The sequence below is a fragment of the Pseudoliparis swirei genome, chromosome 7 (genome assembly GCF_029220125.1).
Source record: "Pseudoliparis swirei isolate HS2019 ecotype Mariana Trench chromosome 7, NWPU_hadal_v1, whole genome shotgun sequence".
NCBI lineage: Eukaryota > Metazoa > Chordata > Actinopteri > Perciformes > Liparidae > Pseudoliparis > Pseudoliparis swirei.
The window spans coordinates 6,854,670-6,879,538 of record NC_079394.1 but is presented as its reverse complement, the minus strand read 5'-3'; the positions used below and the strand labels follow the sequence as shown (position 1 = coordinate 6,879,538).

Genomic DNA, 24,869 nt, shown 5'->3' with positions numbered 1-24,869 from the left:
TGCAGATATCAAAGAGCAAACTTTTCTTCTGATTAAAATCACGGTCAAGCCATGTGCTTTTCAAATGCAACACGCAGATGTATGTTTCTTTCTCTCTCTTTTCATTTCAACTTGGCTCCTTTTAAACTCGGTGTTGTCAGCAGATGTCCTTCTGACGGAGACAAAGAAAATGAGAGGGGGCTGGATATCATCAGCATAGAAATGAGCCTCCTTACCATGCCGTTTCTGAGGCACAGCCCCAGCGTCGCTACAGCCACTGCACTATACCTTTTCAACTTGCAAATGACAGTGTCACCAAATGCTATCCTTCCATCAATCAAGTCGAGGGGGTCATGAATATACAAAAGGCAAAGCGGAGACTGGCTGCCTCCCGCAGCTCTACTTGGCCCAATTATACGGGCTCAGCTTTCTCCTGTGAGCTTCCACTTTTTGTTTCAGTCTAAAGGGTACAGTCCTAGGCAGCCCCGGGCTTAATCAAGGTAGGTCACGCATACTGGACCTCTCAAGTGGACTGCAAATGCAAGTTAAATGTGGACACCAAATGTCATCTTTCTTTTACATCATTACTGCGAGGGGGGGTGGGAGGGGGGGGGGGGGCAGAGACAGCAGGGGTCAGTTCTGCACCCCTTTTTTTCCGTGCACACTCTGCCACATCCCATGTACTGAAGTCCTCCTCTTTACTAAAACACAAGACTAGACCACTAGGCCGCTGCAGCCCCCTCCTCTTCTCTCTCTGCAGCAGCCTGCTTGCCCCTTTCTTTACCCAGCTGTCAGATCATAGTAGTGAATTAGTATTCTAACGGATACGCCTCAACCCAGAGAGGAATTTGCACACAGGAGTAACTAATGACCTCCCTGCTGCAAGTGGACCTCATAGTCCACAGCACAGCTGATCAATACCACCGCTTCAGCTCAGCTTACCCTCTCTTTTCTCCTTTTAGTCTTCTCTGAAATCCTCTCACGGTCTTCGAAAAGATATTAATAAATACGAAAATTAACCAAATTATCTCAGGAGTCGCATGCGTTAATGTTTGTCCAAATAAAAACAATCTTGAAACTCGTCAATACACCTGAACGGTGACTGTTGAACACAAAGAATGTCGCTCAATATCGTTTCATTGTTGCATATTTATTGTGATGGAGAAGGTAAACAAGGCAAATCCATGCGTTAATGCAGGCCTATTCAACTAGCGGCCCGCGGGCCGGATGCGGCCCGTTTGAGTTTAACTATGGCCCGCAAGACTGCCTGCAAATCACTATAGCTTGGTAAGAAAAAATAAAACTGACGGACACGCCTCTTTTATACATTGAGACATCTAACCCAGAGCCATTGAGTTTCACTGTTGCCTCAACCAAACCTGTATGGTTACATCTTTATGTTACGCACCCGTGTTGGTTGCCGTTGTTACACCCCTACTGGTTTTCAAACCTACTGGTTTCCCTACGCGTGCCTGCGTTGTGTTCTCTTAACATCTGCAGCGGGGCTCTGTCTCGCTCACCAGATTCGTCACACATTCACAAACATATTGCTGGAGATCTTCAAGCCACCGTTCATATCCATTTGGGCGATTACGATTGTATAAGTGAGCAGTGCATCACAGCCACGTATGAAGAAATACATTTTCGAAAAAATAACAATAAAAAGATCGCCCGACCTGGTTTCGATCCCTTTCACGCAAATGGAGTCTGCACTCAAAGACATGCAGTCTGTGCGCTGCGCCACCAGATATTAGTTTCATCCCAAGTCATTTATATATTGGTGGCTGTAGCTCAGTTGGGTAAGAGGGCCGTCCCTCAACCACAAGGTTGTGTGTTCGATCCCCGCTCTCCCCATTAGTTGCAAGTTGAAGTGTCCTTGAGCAAGGCACTGAACCCCCAGTTGATTCCCGGGCGCTTCACTGCAGCCCACTGCTCCTTAACAACTAAGGATGGGTTAAATGCAGAGAACTAATTTCCCCTTGGGGATTAGTAAAAGTGTATATTATTATATTGATGCATTAAGTCACATTTCTTATGTTTTCATGGGAACAGTTTGGTTGAAGGGATCTGAAACAACTGGTTACCTTGAGCGGATATTTACACTTTGAAACATGTTTATAGTGATGCTTGTTCGCAACACTTTTGCCACACAATACCGACGCATTTTCGTGTGTGACTGTTTACCTGTGGAAATATACATTACTGTTTTTCATTTTTAGCCATTATTTGATCAATATTCTGTGCGGCCCTCACACCCCCCGTGATTTTCTTATTCGGCCCACTTGCTACTGAAGTTGAATAGCCCTGCGTTAATGTAAGTAATGTTACCTGATAGCATCAATCACTGAATACAGTGATTTCTGTTCTTGCTCTGCATTGACAAAGTGTCAGTGAGAGCTGACTAATCAATCATATCATTAAAACTGATGATTCTAATTGTTTTTGATGAGTGTGGCACTGATGCAAAAGGTTAGGACCATTTGAAAGCCTGCTCGTTTTATGAATGCGTTAAAAAATGTATCGCATAAAAGTCTGACACTGATGAAGCAGGACTGGACTTTTTCACTTAAGAATTACTTATTTATGAATAAACTAACTATATAATAGACATGTTCTGTCTAGACGGGGCAGCCATTGGTAATATATTCTGTAAAAGCATGAAAAAAACTGCATGTCAGTTTTGTTTATCTGAATTTAAGACCTTCTGAAAACAAATTCACAGATAAAATATGTCCAGGCTCGAAATAGATGCAACATGCAGTTTTGAACGAGCTTTGATCAGCATTTTTTGATGTGTTAACGTGTCAGCTGAGGCGCAGCAATCAAGCCACAATAAGTCTCAGAGGAGTGTGAGAAAGCAGAGGGTTAATGTGGGCCTACGGCTGAGAAAATAAATTACTCTAAATATGTAAGTGGACGTTGGAATGGGCCCTGCAAGAGCAGAGTGGGTTTGGGTAAACCAACACTCTGTAATTTATAGACAGCTATGATAAATACTATTTGTCCATGACAGTCACATGAAATAATAAACCGTGGATGGCGATAAACATTTCTAAATCCTGACACTATTGATTTATAATGTCTAACAGTGACATCAAACCAAACAACTGACAGAAACAATGCCAGGGCTTTAGGAGCAGTTTGTCAACTATTAATTCTGTCAAAGGGGGTTTTGCTCTAAGCCGAGAAAGCTTGTCTTACAGTTGTCAATCCCTTTGCTGGAAACGACTGCAGCACGTCCGCGGGTAAGGGCCCTAGGCACTGCTCCGTTAGCCCTAATTACCCCCATCCCTGCTTTGGCAACGACAAGACCAGCCTCTATTAAAATGCATGTTAATTATGCAAATTATTAATTGGGCTGGTGCTTGAGGATTTGTGTTTATGCCCGGATTAGAGTTAATAACTGTATCAAGCTACGTTTTAAGCCTGACCTATGACAAGTAATGCTGAGGTGCTGAAAGGGATATTTTCCAATACATTACCCTTTCTTCTCTTCCAAGTCTGTTCCCCATTACAGCGGGCTGAATAAATGACACACAGATTCTCCTCCCCCACAACAAGAAGCAGGCAGATCGGATCCACACTGTGCGCCGGATAACATCGTGCTCCACTGTTGCTTTGCCAGACGCTCTCGGGGAACTACAGCAGTTTGTATTCGCTGGTCACTCTTGTACAAAAGGCACACACGGCCACATAAACAATTGAGGGTCTTATTTTAGGGCAATCCAGAACTAGCGGTCAGGCTAATTGCACACACCTGTGATGGGGACCACACATGCTCTGTCACCACCTGGAGAAGAAGAGTCAACAACAGTCTGCACTACAGTTATCATCAGGTTGAAGCAGGTAGCATAGGAGAGTCACAGAGTTGAGGTGGCACAACAACACCAACAACAACAATATCAACGTTTGACTTTAGGAAAAGCTGTAGGCTACATATCTCCAATTTCTCCTTTTATATGTATATTTAGGCGACTAAATCCCATATAATTGTGCTTGTGTATGTTCATTACACATTTGCGTGCGCTCCACACAGTCCTCCACATCCTGTTTGAGCCCCGCCAAACCTGTGGGAGCTCTGGGAGCGCTCGCTCGATAGGGTTAAGCTTGAGTTTGTGTGCCGACAGTCATGCACGAACGAGGAGCTGCTCCACAATACCCAAGAGGTACGAAAGGAGGATCAACTGCCAAAACCTCGCCATTAGAAGATCAAACTGTATTTATAGCATTTCGTTCTGCCATTTGTTGAGGTGGTTTCTTCTTTTTTTTGTAGTTCAAAACACAATGTATCGCGATTTGTACACAGATTTGATGGTAGTTATTGTTGACAGTTTTTATGTAAGTAATAGACCATGACTTGATAAAAGACTACAGGGGAAGCTTTGCATTGTGAACTAATACTGTTTGCAAACATTTTGCTCTCAGTATAAGCAGAACGTTTGTTATTTGTATTTTGCCTGGGATGTGAATTCTGTGCAATTGTTGTCTACGTAGGCTAAAACACCTCGTTTAATAAAACAGCTTGGTTACTAAAATCCATCCACTGTTTTAAACTCAACAACTGTTATTCTGGAGCATTTTTCAGAAAATCCAACACACTTTATTAAACAATAAACAGACTGCAGAGGGTGTCGGTCCCAGTGCCAGCCAGTCAGCAGTCTTTTCCCTTCCTGCCACGACTGAAATGGTTAAGGGCACATTAAGCTGTTTTGCTCAATGGCCCTTGACCAATATAAAGAAGTACTGAGATAGCATGTTCTGATTTATGCCCTGTGAAGACATTATGAATGCATGCAAGCACATGCATGAACACCAACACACACAGTTGCTAAAAATAAGTACATGTAAAAAGATAGATGGATAAATAGAAATAGATCAAATATAATATAATCTGTAAGGCTAGTAACAGGGACTAGTAATAAAACGTATAAAGGACTAAAACCGTAAAATTGCAAATAGACTTTCCATTTATTTTCAACACAATCTTTTGTTTGTTGGATCTAAATTATAGCTTGATTAAAGTCTAACAGAGGGCTATAGTAAATCCTGTGTGAATGTTTGCCGCAGTTCCTCTCAAATGGGAAATATTGATCAGTATGATTTCCCTGGGTACTAGGGAGCTGTAGAGGAAGAGTGAGAGACGTTATTTAAGGGACATGGAGCCTAAGTTTTAAAAAAAAGGGGAAAAAAGGAGAAAATAAACGTGACATTATCGTCTGTGCCTTGAAACATGACTTTGTCTGAGTGGCCTTTGATGGTAAGGCGAAGGTAGTTCATCATTGTCTGCATGGGAACCAGGGGGGTGGTTGTCTTGTGTTGATTTTACATTATTAATTTGAGGCACACAAGGTCATTGGGGCCGCTATAGTCATGAGAACCAGTTGTTATCTTAACACAGCTGTCGGGCTGAATCTGCATTGACTGATTATGCCATTGATTGGTAACACTGTGAGAGCCTTTCGGATACTACTCTGAATTTAGAGCCATTTCAATGCCATGATTGCATTTTGGTGTTGAAAACAACCCCTTAAAACCGGACCTATTATTTGTATTTTACAGTCTTTTGTTAGCTATATTGTAGCTCCAAGAGTCTCAGACACCTTCAATCTGCTGTAAGCAAATCAAATGTAAATGTGAAATTGTTGCAAACACATGCTAATGCAGGACAACCCTCATGTGTTAGGAAAAGGGGGTAGAAACCAAATAGAAAATAAACATTACAAAAACTGTGAAATCTTAAACAAAGGGGGTTGAATCCTGAGCAGCTGGCATGGAATGAACTCTTCTGGAGAGGGAATGCCAGTTTCAGAGCGCCCCGAGCATCGATTTGGAGCCAAGGCAGTAAACAGCTTTTATCAGCAATAATGATGGCATAATCCCAGCTAAAGAGGAAAGTAGCATATGGTGCAAAGCTTACAACTGCAATCCCAACAAAGTAGGGGGGATTTTTATCACTTTGTCCACTTGAAAGACACTGACAATTTCCCCCCCCCCCCTCCTTCCAAGGATCATAATATACACAGTAAAATGAACATAACTTGTGTAAAATACAGACATTTCTCTCATCCGTTGACTCTAGGCCAGTATAATTTATAGATCTCTCCACAATGTAAAATTGTCCCGCAAACACTATAATGATATGTACACATGATAGTACATATAGGCTTTACAAGGTGACAAGCATTGCCCCGCCAGCTACCGGGGAGTCACTGTGATTCTGCATTACGAATATGCATACAGATGAATTATGGCTATAGAAAGTCATCCCACAGCCGCAAATTATAAATGAATTTCAAACAGTGCATATATCCGCCACCTACATTGAACTCAAACAGTCTTGGCTGCAATGTCTTTATTTCAGTTGTCATTTCTATCCTCCTTCATTAGAGCTATCAAGTCTTTCTTTTGATCAGACAACCACGGCCAGGAGACAGCTCTTTTCCAGCTCGAGTGCAGCACTGCCAAGTAGCACTCTAGACCGGCTTCAACCTCTGTCATTGATTTTCCTCCAAGCTGTGACCATTCATTGTTTGTGACATTCTCCTGTCGGCTCTTTAACACCCTTCAACCAAATCAATTTCATATTTTTGTCAATGCCTTGCAACTGGATGAGCCAGATGGGAAGGGACGTCACATGATTTAGGATGTCGATTTTCTGGCAACAGTTTCATCTGCAGTTTTTAAAAGACTTAGAAAGCTGGCACGATGGGTTTATTTAAAGACATATGAGATGAATAAGCTGCCATATAATTAGTAGTTCATCGATAAGTTGATTGAGTCAATTAATAATTGTGTTTTGTATGAATGCCTTCCGCCAAACTTCCTTTTGACTACTGTGATAGTTTGCTGCTTTTCTTTGTCTTATATATTAGGAAACTGAATATCTTTGAAGTTGAGACCGAAACAGTAAATGAATGAATAATTTACTAAATGATTAGTTATATCACTACAAAGCTGTGGAATCTAAGTTTGCAATCATCAAACTCAAAACTGTTTGTTGATATGTTTTAATGTCAGCTATTTATTAACAGTTACCATGGTTATTGTCAGTTGATCATTTATTCTTATTGGTACTTTCCGACTTAAGCTGTACACACAATTCCGCAAACATCGACAATTTGACAGTGAAACCTGATAATTGCATCAAGTAGTCACCATAAAGAACGGGCAGATGATTTGTCTTGGTGTTTTGTACAACACTCTTCAAAAGTGCACACCTATTTAAAGGCAGCAGTAATAGCAAAGTCAAAAGGAAACCAAACGGCAACTCTAACAAATGACTTAATGGGTTTTTTGCGTCTTCATAAGGCTCGCAGACCATATGGCTTTGCCCTCTATTATTATCCCAATATCACACACTAACAATGACAACAATAATAGCACTAGTGACCTTGACTTCCCGTCTGGACTCCACGAATAATATTTGATAGCAATATTAAGTGCAGCAATAATGAGATGAATATTCCCCATTTAGTGTAGACAGCTTTAGGACAAATTGTGAAGGGAGAGCTGCATGCTGCAGCAACATGCTGGTCACTCTGAGTTGTCAGGGCTGATTTATTGCCTCCTAGCTGTTCAATTTCACATTTTGTCCTCGTCATATCCCCGACTCATGATCATTCTGCACTGACCCTTGTAGGGCAGGCAGGGAATATTGATAAAACAATTATCTGCTTGCCGTTCATTTGATTTTCCATTTCAATTACGGATTGAAAGAGGCAAAAAGAAAAGATTGCAGCATTGATTTTTGTCCCTACCTTACAACAGGAAGGAGGCAGGCTTTGATGGGATGCTTTGGTGACATGGAATACAGGCAGGGGAAGTGTGTAGGAGCTTTAGGCGCTACGCTTCTCTTTTGCTGCTGTTTTGCTTGATGGCGCGTTTGTGAATTAAGTGAGATTTAGCATGGCCAACTAGTAGTGTATTAAAATGTACAAAGACATACAAACAGTGCATCACATTTATTTTGTTATTCTAGACACATGCATCTAATTTGACTGAAGGTTATCTGACTGATTATTGATTTTTCCGATTCAAATGTGATGAGTGAAATAGGCCGGGTTTTTCTCCGTGGGGGACCAGCATGTTCACACTGCTGCTGACCTGAGGTAAACACTGTATGTGCCGTGCACTCTGGAGGCCAAAGGACCCAAAGGTCACAGCAGTTTGTCAGTGACACCATTCTACTCTCTCCCCCTTTCTGATGGTCTGCCACTGTCTATTTGTCACTCTCAAATGACAACAGAGTTGCATCATACTTGTGTTTCCTGCAGCACTGACACAATGCTCCACTACCTCTACATTGTGCAATATTGCAGTGTGATGGAAGGCATAGTGGGCGGGGACGATTTAAAGACATATCCCAGAAAATCGCCGCTACCACAGTAAGCCAAATGTAAAAAATACAGAATGGGATTGAAATGAAGGGAAAGTGCATGTTAAATGCTGAGTTTCTTTAGAGCAAGCCATGTCAAATGAATCCATTACCACACAAAGTAAATAGATTCTTCTGTAAATGATTTGGAACATTGGTAATGGTTAAAGACCTAATGGGAATCCTGGTAAAATAGCCTTTGGGGAGCCTGGGAAAATCTGCCTCAGTGAAGTGGCCAGCCCTTGGCCAAAACCCTGTGTAGAGGGGCGGTGGGGGGAGGGGTGGCGGGGGGGGGGGAGGGACTTCACAGAGATGACAGAAAGCAAGAGAGGGAGACAGACAGGAGAAGGGTGAGAGTGAGAGAGCAAACTCTCAAGGAATCTCCACCCCCACGGATGATGTTAAGTTCCACTGTTGAACATAATCACACAAAAAAATGCCCAAGACTTGAAAGGGCTGATGATAATGCTATTGCTGTCCAGTGATCCAACACGGTCACAGGCGGCAGCAGCAGCAGCAGCAGCAAGGCACAGCGCTGTACGACTTCCTACACTGCAGTCCGCTCCAGCGAACACGGAGGCTCCCGGGGGATTTCACATGGCTGACCTTAAATAAGTTTGGCTTTGATCAAAGTTTAGCACCATCGGCCTGTTTGCTCCAGATCAGGGGATCAGGGAGATGAGACCTGGGCTAGGAGGTCCTGGCAAAGACTCTTTCCCAAAGCTCCAGTGCACCCTTCCAACACCGGATTATGTTGGGCAATTAAGGTAATGAACTGGCTAAGGAAACAGCGCATAATGATCTTTTTTATCCTCGTTCTCTGAGGTGCCTCTTGCAGTCTCTCTGACTCATCTTTCTCTGTATCACTTAGAAACAGCTTTGCATTCTGGTGTGTGTCCTGCTGGTTGTTGTTCCCAATACAGGAAATGGTATTGCAGGTAATTCAAGATGAAAGACGTTACGTCCGTGAGTAAAACAGGACGGTGATCAGGAGTACACGGTGGAGCTCTTGTTCCTGGTTGAGATAGCAAGGACGGGCCAGAAGAGTGAGCACGGGCGTGACGTAGGAAGCAGAGAGCACCTGTGAGTACGGCGTGGTCCGGGGTCGCGTCCAGACGAGTGAGCGTCCAGGCTTCGCCTCTATCCCATTTGCCCCGTGTGAACGCCTGCATTCCAGTTGCCCCAATCAACCTCCCACCCTATCAGTGCACAACTCGTCTGCCTGCTCCCTTTTCATTTGAACACATTTTCTCGCCAAAAATTTCACTTCAATCTCACCTCATCTCTCCATACTACATTAACCCCTGGCAATTGCCTTCCAAATGACCCCATTAAGCTGTAATTGCCTCAGCAGGCCTGCTCCCTCGCTTGTAATTCTGTGCAGCGAACCCACCAGACGTTCCCCCGGCATTGTTTCATGTTCTGGCTCCCATCAGCCAGTTCAGAGGCTGACCCTCCCCTGCACCCCCTTCCACTCCCCCACCTCGTCTCTGTCGTGGCCGGAGCTGTTGGCGTTCACCGCGAGCAGCGACACCGGCGGACTCTCCTCGTCTTCACAGTGAGCTCACACAGGAGGCGCGGTGCCCTCACAAGCTACACTCACTGTCAATGACACAAGCACACACACTCACTACAAGAGGCCCTAGACTAAATAAACCTCAACCCGGCCTTCTATTATGTCATTCTTCTACCTTTCATAAATACAGCACTTATCTGTGTGACTGAGGATGAACACCACAACATTTTTTTTTTTAATTCACTATGTGTCAATGACATAATTAATTGTGACATAATGTTTGTATGTTACACATGTATGTTCGGTTGTCATTAGGATGCTGTTGGGTGCAAAGAGTACAGCCAGCGATGACACCCGCTGTCGCATCCCCCAACACAACTTCACCTTTTCTCTCCCCACTAGGGAGCTGATGTCACGACTACGCTACTTTTTGACAAAGGCCTCCGTGGATAACTAACGCGCAAATGCGGATAGGTGGAGGAAGTGATCCTGACAGTGATGTATTGCAACTAGTTGCAGGTGTCAAAAAGAAGACGCTCTGCCAGCCGCTGTCGTGCATGCGCTGTATATATGCACGCATGCATGCATGCACACGTATGTTTGTTTATTCTCAATGTATGTCCCTCTGCACATTGTGTTTGTGTACATGGGTCTGTGCACTTGTGACTGTTTATGAGGCCTTTAAGCCTTTACATGTGACCCGTGGGGACTCAGACTAATAATCCATTCAACACTCCCCTCTATCTCAAGCAGCACATCCTCCCTGCCGCCCCTAACAGATTGGTTAGCTCATAAAGGCTCTCCGCTGCCACTGACTCCTCACACACTGCCTCTTCTGCCCGTCACCCTAATCACATCCTCTAACATATATTCATATATATATGTTTAAAAAAAGCTCTTTAGAAATGTGGAACCACATATCAACAAAATACAGTTACATTGATATTCCCTTTTCTTTTTTTTTACGCCGCAGCCTTTTACTGTGATTCTAAATGTGGATTGTAAATTAATTCTAAGCCTGAGATACACAAGCTTCCTCTGAACGTACAAACCTTCAGAAATGCTTTAGATCATTCGTTCTCATGTTGCCCGTTTATTTATATTCATTCTTTTTCCTAAGCAAATGTTCCCAGGAATATCAAGGTGTTTTTGTTGCAAAGCTCTAACTGATCCAGGGGGATTTGCTTCCAACAGCCTGTCTCTCCCTCGCCTTTCAACACAAAACTCTGCGCTCCAATCAAAATGAACCACCAGGGACCCCCCTTCCCTCCCCCTGAGCTACGCCTGCTCCGAGTGCTGTGATAGCAGCCTCTCTGCCATTGATCGCGGAGTTTAGCACTGAGCACGCATGCCACCGTTAGCGGGAAAACAAAGACCTCGCTCCCTTTAACAGTGGCGCACGCCGTTAATGCAGCTAATGTCGACTGTTTTCCTCTGCCCTGAAGAATGAATGAAAGAAAGCAGATCGCAATTAAAAAGGTTAACGAGGGTGCATGTCGAGTCGCAACTCGTCTTTTTCACACAAATCTTTTTACCTCATAAACAGATTGATATCTGTTGGGGTGCACATTCACTTGCCACAAGTGATAAAAACAGGCATTCATGTCTTACTTATAATTGTGTTTCACGTTGCAAATCTAATTGTAGACACTGAATTCAAAAAGGAAACATAGCTTTATTGATCCACCTAAGACAGACCAGGAGGATCTCATGAATTAGCAATGAGATAAATCACCATTAACCCCAGAAAACCCAGCTTGTGGTCGACCATTGACATACCCCACTGATATATATATTTTTTAATAATCTGGATAATTCATCCTGGCAAAGTATAAATATAACTTCAATGAATACAGCATGTGTCTGTTTATTTAATCAAGGGTTGATTTACTTGTGACAGAGAATACATTCTTCTATTTTCTGTGAGCCTCTATAAAATTGCCATCATTTTTAATTAATTCTTAATTAAAATATATTACACCACAGCTTCTGCCCATCTCTCTTGATATTCTAACATAATCAATTCAGAACCATTTACATATCATTAATTAAAAGCTTTCCTCTCTCATCCTTAAAATCATAATGAGGGCCGATTCCTCATTAGTAACCTATAAGGGAGAAAATAACAATACAGTAGAGAATGGATGGCACATTCCACAGTGAGTCCTTTGTTTCAGTGTTTCTGAAAAGCATTATTTGTACGCTTCTCAATTGGATTTTAAAATTACTGAGTCAATTTTGTAGACATAATGAAAATACGTGAAGCAACACAGGCTCCCCTAGTTTCTATTTGTGCCTCCATTCTGCTTAAAACAAAGTCAATCAGAGTCATCGGTTGTAACAAATTTGGACTAAATTGTTTTCATACTGCAGAGAAGCACAACGTCCCATAATTATCATACGCATGAATTTGATTGTGTTCTCTAAATAATAAACCCTATGAACAATGATTCTGGACCAGAATAAAAACATGTCCTAACCTTGGACTTTTTTTTAAATGAGCATGCAGAAAAAGAAAAAAAAATTGGCAGTTTGAGGAACAAACAACACATGAATATAAAAGCCAGTTCAGCACTTGTTGAAACATGTCATGACTGCATAATTGAATTTCAGTGTACATTATAAATGCACCTATGCAAACAACGGCCTAAGATCATTTATTATCGAGACTTAAGTGAAGCCACCTCGTGCGTACTATCTTTCCATCTTGAGCTCTCTCTTAAAGAAGAGTAATAATATCAAGTAATGATAGGTATTGTTATGCCGAGGATCAGGCATATCCTGATTTTTATCGCCTGTCTCTCACAGGTGCTCCGGCGTTACTTGTCAGGACTACATGTCTGGGTCTTCCACATGTCAGATAAAAATCGTTGCACTTGGTTTTTCGGCAGCCTGACAGCAATTTATTTGAATGTTTTGTCACACTGGTGTTGGTGCATTTTGTGTGGGCTGCTCACCGGAATGGCAACAGCTCGTAGCTTCCTGACACTTGTGTACAAACACACATGCGCACACACACACACATACACACTTACACGCACACAAAAACACAAACATACACCTGGACTAGCAGAGAATCACAGATGCACACTGCATGTGCCGCATGTCTACTTTGGATAATTAAAACCTGTGTGTAAAAAAAAAAAAAAAAGAGCGTTGCTTCATTATTATTTAATGCCCAATATAACTGGTGACACTACATCGTTAGCACACTTTTAGAAATACACATTTTCATTTACACCTTCGTGACCACACACTATATGAACCCACAATAAAAATGTCACACCATCTAGTAAACTGTCAACATTCTAAGGTGAATAATTAAATAAATGTATTGTCTACATTTATATGTATACCTTCTTATTTTGTTTCTACTTTTCTGCCTGGTTTAACCTACGTCAAAACAAATAACACACTTGATTTGAAGCACGTTAAACACAAACCTCATGCAATCTTGTGATTCTCGGAGCTGACATGGAATATTGAGTAAGTTAATGAATTCCTCTCAAAGACAGGAACTCTATTTTTACACCATGATAATTAAAGTACGACACAGTTATAATTTACAGCCCTCGCTTAATTGCATAGGAAAAGTAAAATGGGAGAGGTCTATGAGAGGAGATTAAATGTGTGTGTGTGTGTGTGTCTGTGTGTAAAACGAGTGTGTGCTCGTGCCCCTCTTCACTCAAGAAGAGTGAATGTAAAAGAGCTTCCTGTGCATCTAAACAACGCGGGCTGTATCTTTTAGCATCATGGAACGTATCAAAGATTAGGTAATGAAATATGCACTGTCCTATTTCTCTGCTACCAGGCCCTTTGACAAATCGGGTACAATCCAAAATCTCCATAAATCACTATTAAAGACAAGTATATCATCACCAGCGCATATATCTTCCACAGCCTGACCCGGAGACTAATGAGAAAAGGCCTAGACTATCTTGTCTGATTAATTAATTCAAAATGTCGGCTGTTATTCAAATGTAAGGCTAGTGTTATTTGAATAACACTTGACAGCAACGCCTGAAGAAATAATTTCTGGTGTGTGAGGCTGCCGCGGCATTACTGATGATGGCTCGTGGAAATGTTAGAAGACGCAGAGTATTTCTTCCCTCTTCGCCGGTCCTCTTGCTTTCCCTCCCTCACCTTCTCAGTCATGATAGCTCCAAGAAGTATTTCATTACTTCAACCCCCTCTTTACAATTATGGCTCTTACTTTTCTTTTTTCTTTTCCACGGCCTGTCCTTTCTGTGTTTGCATTCCCTCCCAGAGCCAGCCCAGAACTACAGGGCAGCGCTTTGGCTCTGCAGGAGACATGCTGGCAGAGAGGAAGGTCACGGTTTTTACAACTGCAGCTCCCCAATGCTGACAGCCCGCGCTGCCAAAGTGACACACTCTGTTTGGCTTTCCCACGTTCATAGAGCTCCACGGCACTCCGTCTTTATCACGGGGACGCCACACACACAAACACACACATTTAATCAGCCCCGGAGCTGCATTCCCCGTCAACGTGCGACACTATGATCACCCTCGCCGACATAATCGCAAAATATCGCTACAGACAGAAGTGAAAATTATCCTCCACAGTGGTGCATTTTTCCTGCTTTTTTTGTGCAAAACCCAGTGGAAAGGGGGGCAGGGAAAAAGACAGTGGAGAAAGAAAACCATGAGCGTACGTGCTAGGGCCTAGGGGCAGTGCACACCCCTCTATCGCTTCCCTCATCAAGCATGGATTCTAATCAGGGCTGGGGAGATATAAGACGCTCAGTCATTAAATAAATTAACTCTGCCACTCCATGCTCTCCTTCAGCACCCGCGAGACGCCTGCCGTGCTCTGCATACTTACAGAGGCTCCGAGCATCATCACGCACCTCACCTTCACGCCACTACCTAGCAGGCCTGCCATCACACACACACACACACACACACACACATTTAAAAAGGTTAATAACTAACCTTAAATATAAAAAAAGAGCGAAACCACACCTCCTGTCTCTCAAAAACTGATGTTTACATTCATAGCAGAGCTTTCACATCATTGCATTTAAAGACAACCTTTGGGACATTTCCTGCAAAAAAATGCAGGTACGTCCCAGATATTTGCGTGAAGAAAACTAAGCGCACACAAGTGGTAAATAATGTGTGTCGACCGATGCTGATTCACAGGGTTGGTGAGACGGCGTCGTAGACATGTTTTTGTTGTTGTTGAGGATCTGTGCAGCGTGCTGCCATTCATCAAAAGGAAGTGCAGTGACGAACAGTAAGAGAGCTCAATGTCGGCTCGGATCACTGACACAAACAATCAAAGCTGACACGGTCTTCGTATAGCACCTGCCACTCCAGCAACACAAATAGATCAATATGAGGGGAACTCATTCACTGTTTGAAACTCATATCCTTGCACCCACATCATCTTCCCGATGTAAAAAAAGTGCATGCTTAATATATATCAATCACTCTGACGGGGGAAATGCTTATTTGAGGAGCCAACGTGAGGCAAATACGCCATGTCAGCAGTATGTCCGCTGTCAAAACTTGCCATTTGAATTTTCAACCGCATTGTGGGGAGACAAATGTCCTTAGAAATCCCTCACATTGCAATTTATATCATTTTAATGCACGCTTTAATTCTCCATTACTAAGAGAGGAAGTACCTGGGAGGGTGGAAACGCATTAGAGAAAGTAAGAAATGAGCAGAAGGGTCTGGGGATCTCTCTAGCAGACACAATTAAATATTCATGTGTCTCCTCCTAGGACACAACAGATACAGATCATTATCATGACGACAGCACACCACCATTTTGTTCACACGTTTTGGCTCCAAATCAATGTGTGTGTTTAAATTCCACATGCAAAGAAGACTCAGATCACTTATCAACTCTGATATTAAAATGAGAACTGCTTAATTTAACATCAAATGATCCAGAATGAGGTATGTAAGATATGTAACTATCAGCTATTAATTATTGCCGGTGAAATGATGAGCAGTGTGGTAAAAACATACAGGTAGTGTCTCTGTGAGCCTGATGCCATGAGACAACACACACCGGCTCCCAACGTTAGTGAATCATTCCAAAATTCATCACAAGCGCTGCGTCCTTTCCTGCCGCCTGCTTTGGGAAAAAGCAAGAGAAGAATAGCGGTAATGTACTCCGGATGACCTCCACTTTCTAAAGAGAGGAGAAACCTTCTTTTTTTTTGCCTTTGCTTTTCAATCCCCATCAAAGAGGAGCAAAAAGGAGGGATAGCATTCCCCTGCTCGCCGTCATTAATCATAGCTTTCTGGGAGCAAGCGCATATTAATTTCTGTCATCCCAAACATCATTTGGTATTGTTATGCCACGGCTTAGTCCTCATTCACCAGCAGACGCTGGCCGTTCCTCCTGGTTTGAGGGAAGACAGGGCCTGTGTGGCTGTGTTTCAGAGCAAGAGGCCTTTATCCCTGGGGCTCTGACACCAATTAAGCCATTTCACCGAGAGAGGAAAACAGGGCCCGCCGTTTCACTGTAACATGAACCAGCACCTAGCTGCTGGCCCCTCGCCATCTTTCCATTACTTCAGACACAAGAATATACTTCAAGGACTTAAGAAAATAAAATGATGTTTGTGAATGGGCATACTTTACTGACTGCTGACAAAGTTAAAAATTGAGTGATTTTCAGGTTTTGTGCACTGATCGCCAGCAGTAGCTGCGCAGCTTATTTATCATTACGGCCAGCAACAATATTATTTTAAATGATTCTAAATAAATATATAAACTCCCAAACAATTTCAAAATAGTGTGATAGTATTTTGCCACGACTGACGAGAAAAATGCTCGGTGTGCAGTTCCCTTTATATCCCCACGCTCCCTTTATTTTTCCCATAGTTGCCTTTCGGCAGGCAGTGGAGTGCAGCTATAGTCGTAGGGCTAAAGCAGAAGAATGCAAGGTTTGTTATGAATTAAATATTAGGAATCTTAACACAGCGGCCAATAAGAATTATTTGCCTTATTAAAGCAGCAGAAGACGCTGATTAAAATTTCATTGCATTGCAGTCTTTTTTCCTATTTCTGCCTTCAATTTATCATTGTAATGTATGAAACATGTGGAACAATGGCATGTGGAACAATGGGAAGACGGGCTTCGTTTTCAAGCTTGCAAATGAGGAAAGGATTCTTCTTTTTTTCTGCTTTCGGAAAGCAATTGAACGTAAAGAAAAGAAAGGCGACGACAACGTATCCTTTCTCTTTTTGTCAAGTAACAAACTGCAGACCGCTGCCGAGTGAAAATGTTACATATTACATTTAAAATGTGTACATTTACCGACTTCTTCCTCTATCACTTCCTTTACGGACATCCATCACCTGTAGGAGTAACAGCTCCACACACACAGGGCAAAACAGTCATGATAAGATACAAAGCATTTTGCATCAGCTTTCTAATGTATGTATTATTTAACTCCAAAAACATGTAAGTGACAGTAAATCCATCAAAATAAAAGAACACAGGGACGGCTACTGGAGCAAAAGCAAAAAATAGCAACAAAAGCGTGATTGTGTTCTTGCACTCACAAATGATAGGTCATTTAGTTGTCCACATGTAATGTGTACAGAGTAAATGAACATCTTGGTGTCTGCTGTCCCATGAGGAAGACTCTTCCCTGAAACACTAGAGCTAATGAAATAGGGACCTATAAATAGCAGAGTCATTACTGAGAGAGGACTTGCTTTGCACCAGTCTTTCACTCTAACCCTTTTTACACTAATAACCGGCGCCATGGCATAACATAGACTCGGCCATCGGGTGACACAGTAATGGACGTCATGACACGGGAAACTGGGAAAAGTTCATCCTAAAAACTATTTATTTTCCTTTTTTTCTGTTTTTGTGTGCTGTAAATAATAAACAGGTAACTGAAAGTATGCACCCTTACCAGAACCCTATTATATAAAATGACATATTCTCATAATCATAAGAGCATCCAAAGTGTATTTTATCTGTTGCACCTGTGTGTTCTATTAGCACACATTGATGTTTTGTTTTTTTACATTTTATTTCCGGTGCCAAAAATTAACAAAGAAAAACTTGTAATTTTTGTAATTCTGCCTCATGAAATTAAAAGTGTGACATATGAAATGTGTGTTGTTGGCATTAACTTTAACGCAGTGTCCAATTCCATATGGCAACTTCTGGAAAAGCAACATTTGGTCTAACTATGTCTGCTGGTCAAAGGTCTCTTACTGTTTTGACAAGAGTGCAGCCCCAGTGATGCATGAACTAAATCCTCGGTAACTCATGCCGACAGGACAACAAGTTGTATCGTTCACGTTTAATCTATTTCTACAGGGGGTCAGAGTTTGATCCAGCTTCTCCCTGCCTGCTTCAGGTTTATATTTCTACATTCAGCTTCAAAAAGCAAAAGGGGCGTGCAGAGAGTCTCACACAGACACGCTGCTCGACTGCTGCAAACTCATTTCAATCAATCCTTCCTCTTTGCATCCCAAGCAGCCTCTGCTGGCTGCCACCGCCTGAAGATAACTATTTCACCACCTCTGTCATGCCTAATTAACAACTCAGATGTACAATTCAGAAATTTAGCAATTAACCTACTAAAATATTGTTGGAGGATGCTAATTGTTGTGCCAGTTGCCATAAAGAGTCATTTGCATAACGTATGTGCAAAAAACAATTATGAGCTGTTGATCGCGCAGGAGCCGGCATGAAAACGCTCGGAGCGACGGAGGGGGAGCGAGGGAGACGTTTGCAAGATGGGTGCTCGTGAGTGCAGATGGAGGGACAGCGCCGAAGCACCGTGCACGAAAACTAAAAAAAACACATTTGAGGAGCCGTGTGTGCAGAGACCAGGCAGCACCGGTGCAGAGGCATCTATCTCCTTAGCACGAAGGCATTTAGCCTTCCAAATGAAACTGATAGTTAAACTCTCCCCCCCCCCCCCCCCCCCCCCTTTCCCTCTTTGTCTGGCTTGTGTTCTTTTCGTCTTTGCTGATGGGGAAATGGAGGGTATTTGGGAGCTACATAGATAATAGCCACATCTTCCCCGGTCCCCCTCATGCTTTAGAGGAGGAAGCACTAGTGGCCCTGCCATTGAGCCAGTGAGGAACCCAGCTGTGTGCGAGCCATTCGGCACAACACTATCTAGTCACTGCAGCCGCAGCACTGAGGCTCTCTGAGACAAAAAGCAGCCAAAGTCAATTGTCTCTCTTGCTGAATAGCTCTCTGTTCTCTGTCATGCATTTTCAAAACCCCCAAGGTAGAAAAGTCAAACTCAATATTTGTTCTATTTCCCTGACTTGCAAGTGGGATTACTTGACTTTAGCTGCAGCTGCTATAATAATAATAATAATAATAATAATAATAACAATAACAATAATAACAATTATTATTTGTAATGATATGTGTTATTATTATACATTTATATTAATAATATCCCAATTATAATTATAATTAATAAGTCATTCTCTTCATCAGGGAACATTGGAATAAATGTTTCCTGTAGATTTCAGAAATGCTTACCTCCTCAGCCCTAACTCTATTTACTCCAGGTAATGCTTTTAGTCGGCCTTGCATGTGGTTAATTACAGGCTCATCCTGAACTGTATTTAATTAACACAGTCTTTCCTTGCTGAACATTACATATAATGCAGACAAACTGATAAACATACATGAAAGCATGTTGAGCATTTTTCAGAAGCCATGTGCAACAAAACGCCGACATCGGCTCGGGAGTCTGTGTGTAGTCCCTCCCTAATCCACTGCGTTAAACACTGGATCGGAGCATTTATCAGCCTGAATCCGACACACGCTCTCTCTCTCTCTCTCTCTCCCTCCCCTACCTCTCCAGACCCCGTGTTTCTGAACCTGATGAGTCAAAGGTCAGGAAAACAACAAGTCAATACGCAGCCAAAAGAAGCGCCGTGCAGCTGAGAGAGCTGTGGAGAGGGCTAAGCCTCTCTGTGGCACTCCGTGATTTAGCCTGTAATAGTTTTCTGTAATCTCTTTCTATTGATTAAACCTCACATCAAAAAGGAGTCTTGCTACAGAACCTCTCTTTTCCTGGTCAGAAATACCATATGGAGGTAATCTTTCACCTTTGTTATTCTTGCCGCTCCCACTGCTGCTGCTGTGAGCCTTTCCTCTAAACACGAGAGCAAGACAAGGGAGTCGCCAGCAGGATGAAACAAACCCAGCACAGAGGAATAACTGCAAAGCTCATCTGAATCGCAGGCAATTTTCACTCAATGCATTCATTGTGTTCTCAGGCAGCCTACAGGGAAAAAAGGTACATGAATGTATCCTTTGTCCTGAAACAGTTAGAAACATTGCAATAAAACATTCGAATTCCCTTTTTTATATATGTTTTAAAAGAAAATCATCACACACTGAAGGACAAAGAACTCCACTTGCCAACCGAACATCACATTTAGCCTTTCTAAATGCAAAACCAAGAACATTTTGGGGAAAAAACGCCTCCTGCTAAAAACACTCAATTTAGTGACAGGCAAATGACTTCATGCTGCCACTTAATCTCATTTCTTGCATAATGCTCTCTAATTAGCATATCAAAGTGAATTAATACTTCCAGGGCATTAGCAATGCAGAAATATGCTGTAGCTCGATACAATAACAAGTTAGAAGAGTGCCGGAAACTTCCCAACACCCTGAAAGATAAGAAAAGAAAATACTTGTCTTTATCTCGACAAGAAAATCCAGAGTAAGATTGTTCTCACCACCGATCACAAAATAACACTAAAAGCTTTGAAGCTGAACCCTGAACTCACTATTTATCTGGACACTAGACAATAAGCCTCCATAACATGATACATGCGCGTAGTAATTACACTGATGATTCTTGGACCGCTTTCAAATGTATTATTTAAGTCAAGACCGGCCAGCGGTGGATCTCATGGCGAAAAGACAGCGGCCCTTGTGCCTGTCAGCGGACATGAAAGGGCCGAGGAAGCTCTGCGAACGATGCTGCAGAAGCCAGTGAAAGACTCACTGTGTGCTGGAAAAAACAGGCCGGTCAACAAGGCCACCAGACCAGCTGAGCTCTGTCAATGGCTAAGAGGGGGAGGCTGTGACTCTAAACCACAGGTTAATACACACATGCACACACACACACACACACACACACTTGTTCTCCCTCTGCTCCACCGTCTCATCTCTCTGACACACACTCACTCATTCAAAAACATAGCAGTGAATATTTATATTTCAAAATAATGTTGTCATTTTCAATGACTTTTTCATGCACATTTAGAGTCTTATTTAAACTTGAGAGCTCAGTTCAACGCAGAAACATTTAAACTGGAGCCGTCATACAAGTTTCAACAAACAAACTGGTGGATCACTTAATGAAAGTAACTTGTAGAGTAATTAAAACAGGATTTTAGTGGGACATAGGTTCAAAAATATAATCCCGTTAATAATTTTTGCTCTGACGACTACGTTTTGAGAGATGCAGCAAAGCCTCTACTGGAAAACACTTTCACATCAAATCAATGGGCACATACAAAATAAAAGCTGGCATCTTGTCTGATGTGCGATCTGCAGCCTCAGTTTTTTCTCGCTCCGTCTCTTTCATTATGTAAACGCAACAGGCACACACACACACACACACACACACACACACCCAGCAGATAACCTCGGCTAGACTGTGGACACTCTGCCTGTCCCTATGGACGCCACCTGTGTTGGGGAAGTTCATAAACTTTTATGATCTCTCCCAAGCCAATTTCCTCATAAACTGCACAAAGGTCACAAATATGACAAGCCATCAGGTTTGCTAAATTACACCAAACCCACAGCACTGTATTCTTCATGTATTTCCTGTGACTGAGAAACAGTCAAACATTGTATTTCTAAAGTAAATAGTGTTATACAGTAGTTTCAACATTTGAAGCATCGGTTCAATATGTTTCTATTTTCATTAACAGGACAGTCATAGAAAAATAAGACAGAATATACATAGTCTGTAAAAATCTTGTATCAATATAGAATCAATAATGTTTCATTTAATTGTTTAAAGAGAACCAGTATAGATTATACCACAAATAGTATGGGGAAAGTGCACAGAAATGTGTCTGTATAAAAAATATGATATATCAAAGTTTGGCTTTAGAAAAAGTCATGAAATCATTGGCTTTAATTTCAGCAGTCTCATATATGTGTTAATGCATGGAGACGCAATGAAAGTTATCAACACCGGTTATAGAAAAATACAGACTTGATGCTCATTAAAAGCACATGACAAAAATGCAGCTTTTTTTCAAAAATAATTTTCAATAATTTCAAGTTGATTCCATTATTTTCACTTACATTTATTACATTTGTAGGTCAAGAGTCTGCATGCAATTGCCATATAATTATTGATTTAGATTGTTTTTGCCTTCATATGTTGAAAAGCTGGCAATTTGTGTCAGGTTATAAAGCATGAATTCATTGGGATCTCAGCTATGCAGAGCATATGCTGCGGGATTTCCCCATCCTGTTCGGTGCCAGGGCAGTGAGGTTGAAAGCTGGGGCTCATTTCTGTTAAAATCCAAGCAACCAGTGCTGGAAAAGACGCTCCTGCCGAAACCGTGGGGGGAAAATAAAGAAAAAATCAACCTCTGCTACGACAAGAAGAGTGTTTCTGTGTGGCACAATGACATATTTAGAAGAAGAAAAAAAGTGATTGATTAATTTGGCCAGAGGTCTCCTGTAACCTGGATGCAGGCTGCCATCGGATCACTGGGAGGGGAGAGTGTCTGTGTGTGCTATTGTCCTGAGAGTCCAATATTTTTTTCATTGAGTTCATATACAAATAGGATTTTACACAAAGGTCTTACCTGTCTTTTCTTTGATTTCACAGAGAACGCTGAAGAGTGCTGGTTTCATTCTGTGACAGTTCAGTCCATGTTTCCTGTTTCAGTATAAGACAAGATACAATACTGAAATAAATTCACTGATAAATCACATGTTAGACATGACAAATAAATGGATTAGATATTAGGTTTAGTTGTGACTATGTCATGCCTTGCAATATTTCAACCCAAACATCTCTTAAAAGTTATAATTTGCGACTATACAGTACAAATAATAAAAACAATATTGGTTAATTGGGTTAGATAATGTTATATGATGTCCAATGACACTTAATTTATATAATGAGCCGACTGACAGGAGCTTCAATTTTCAGCACAGGTTATAGTTTGAAGATATATGAACATTTACTGGAGGACATGTGTGCACACAAACTTTTGCAACAATACAAGCTCACTCAGGTTAGCACATAAGCAGTTTAACAACAATGCTGGTGTACCCTCCGTGACAACTTTCTCGTGTGTTTATTATTTTCAAGGCAGTAAATACACCTCAGAGTATGATTATCATTAAAGCCACTTTAGCCTATTGTTATGCATGAGGGAGTTGAGTTAAGCGGGCCACATCTTAATAATGATGCGTTCAGCGTTTGTGCTTTTTTTAGGGGGAGGGGGGCGAAGTTAATAAAACATATAAATCAACCAACTTTGCTTGCGCCTCGTCCAGACTTTGATCAGTTATGGTCATTATTTGATGGAGAATGTCACCAATGTCTTGTTTTCTTCCGTCTCCGTCTGTCCCATCGTGTCCATGTGGAGGCGGCAATGCCATGCCTCCTTGTACCGAGTGACCGGCCAGACTGACACCGCCGATCGACTGCATGATCCGGGCTTGATCGTCCATAGTAGCCGCTAAAGAGTCTGTGCACTGAGCCACGCAAATTGAAAAACTCATATACGAAATCGGTTATAACACCTGCCGCAGACAAGAAGGGTTCACGGCTGTGGTTCTTCAGCGACACAGGCGACACACGTTTGTTTAAAAAAAGAAGCCTATAGCAGTGACGTTAAAGCGTAAATCTTGTGTCCAAGTTGCTGTCCTCTCGCTTTTTTACGCGCGGTCCAAAGTGCCAAAACGCGTAACTGTGTTTGTAGAAAAATGCATAAATCTTGTTTCTTCTTCTGAACTATTCTTTGTCAAAATTGATGGTCCATCGTATCCGCACGAATCCTCATGCCAATCTGTCTTTTCTCTGAGATTTGACGGGTAGTAAAAACAGAAACGCTCCTTGGTGAGCTCTCATTTATTAGCGCTCTTCGTGGGATTCCCGGCGCATTCCTTCTCCAAAATGTCCAAATCCTCCTAGTGAAGCACCGGCAACAAAAATATCCAATGTGGAAATGTGTAAACAAATAAAAAATCTTGCAGGTGTTGCCAACTATAAATGTGCAGAAATAATTCCCGCGACAACTGACAGCATTAAAAAAAAATACACAATCTGCGGCATAAGGTGTCCAAATATGTCTATAAAAATATGAAATGTAAAAAAAAAAAAAAAGTTGTGAGATTACGGTTAAAAAAAAAAAAGAGACAACGAGAAGAAATTAATTAGGACACAACGCTGTATACAGGCGATGCGCAAAAAAATATCTTGCCCTGCTGAAATTTATGAGCTCCAGCTTCTGCCTGTGTGTGTTTTATGTTGTTTGATGGCAGCGGTAGTGAGCGATTGACAGTGTGCCAATGCCACTCACTCAGTGCAGACGTGTCAGAGTAGGGAACAGGGGTAGGGAGAAAAAAAAATACAAAATACGAAATGAAAATGCACGCTCCGCCCTGCAGAGGAGGGGTCTATATTCTTGTCACTTCTCGCCCGAACACCGAAAAACAAAATGTTAAGAGCTAGTACTTAGGATGGTGATTATATTGATGAAAGCACGGCAGAATCCCCTCTCTCTTTCTTGCAGCAGCGACAGCAGGGTATCCTCGTTTCCTCACGCGTACACGTGCAGCTATGTGCATATTATCTACCAATGATAAAGATTTAGCCCTGCAACAACAGACGCAAATGCATAATGAGAGTTTTATACAGTTTGATGTAGAACTGCACAGCCCCTTGTAAGCCTTGGTTCAAGCCAGGCAAGCAGCCGACATGTTTATATTATTGGAAAGTAAAGCTCCTCGACCAATCGCAGGC

The 24,869-nt window shown here is 42.0% G+C and overlaps 1 protein-coding gene across 6 annotated transcripts in view; it reads right to left on the bottom strand.

Moving 5' to 3' along the window:
• pbx3b (pre-B-cell leukemia homeobox 3b) overlaps positions 1-24,314 on the bottom strand; it is a 59,101-nt gene extending 34,787 nt beyond the window's left edge. For all 6 annotated transcript variants that reach the window (XM_056418169.1, XM_056418170.1, XM_056418171.1 and 3 more), the window contains exons 1-2: positions 23,379-24,314; positions 22,699-22,772 (exon numbers count right to left, since the gene is read on the bottom strand). In XM_056418169.1, coding sequence (XP_056274144.1) covers positions 22,699-22,772; positions 23,379-23,626 — 322 coding nt within the window. In that variant the 5' untranslated portion in view covers positions 23,627-24,314. The remainder of the gene's footprint in view (positions 1-22,698; positions 22,773-23,378) is intronic.
• Positions 24,315-24,869: the final 555 nt, after the last annotated feature.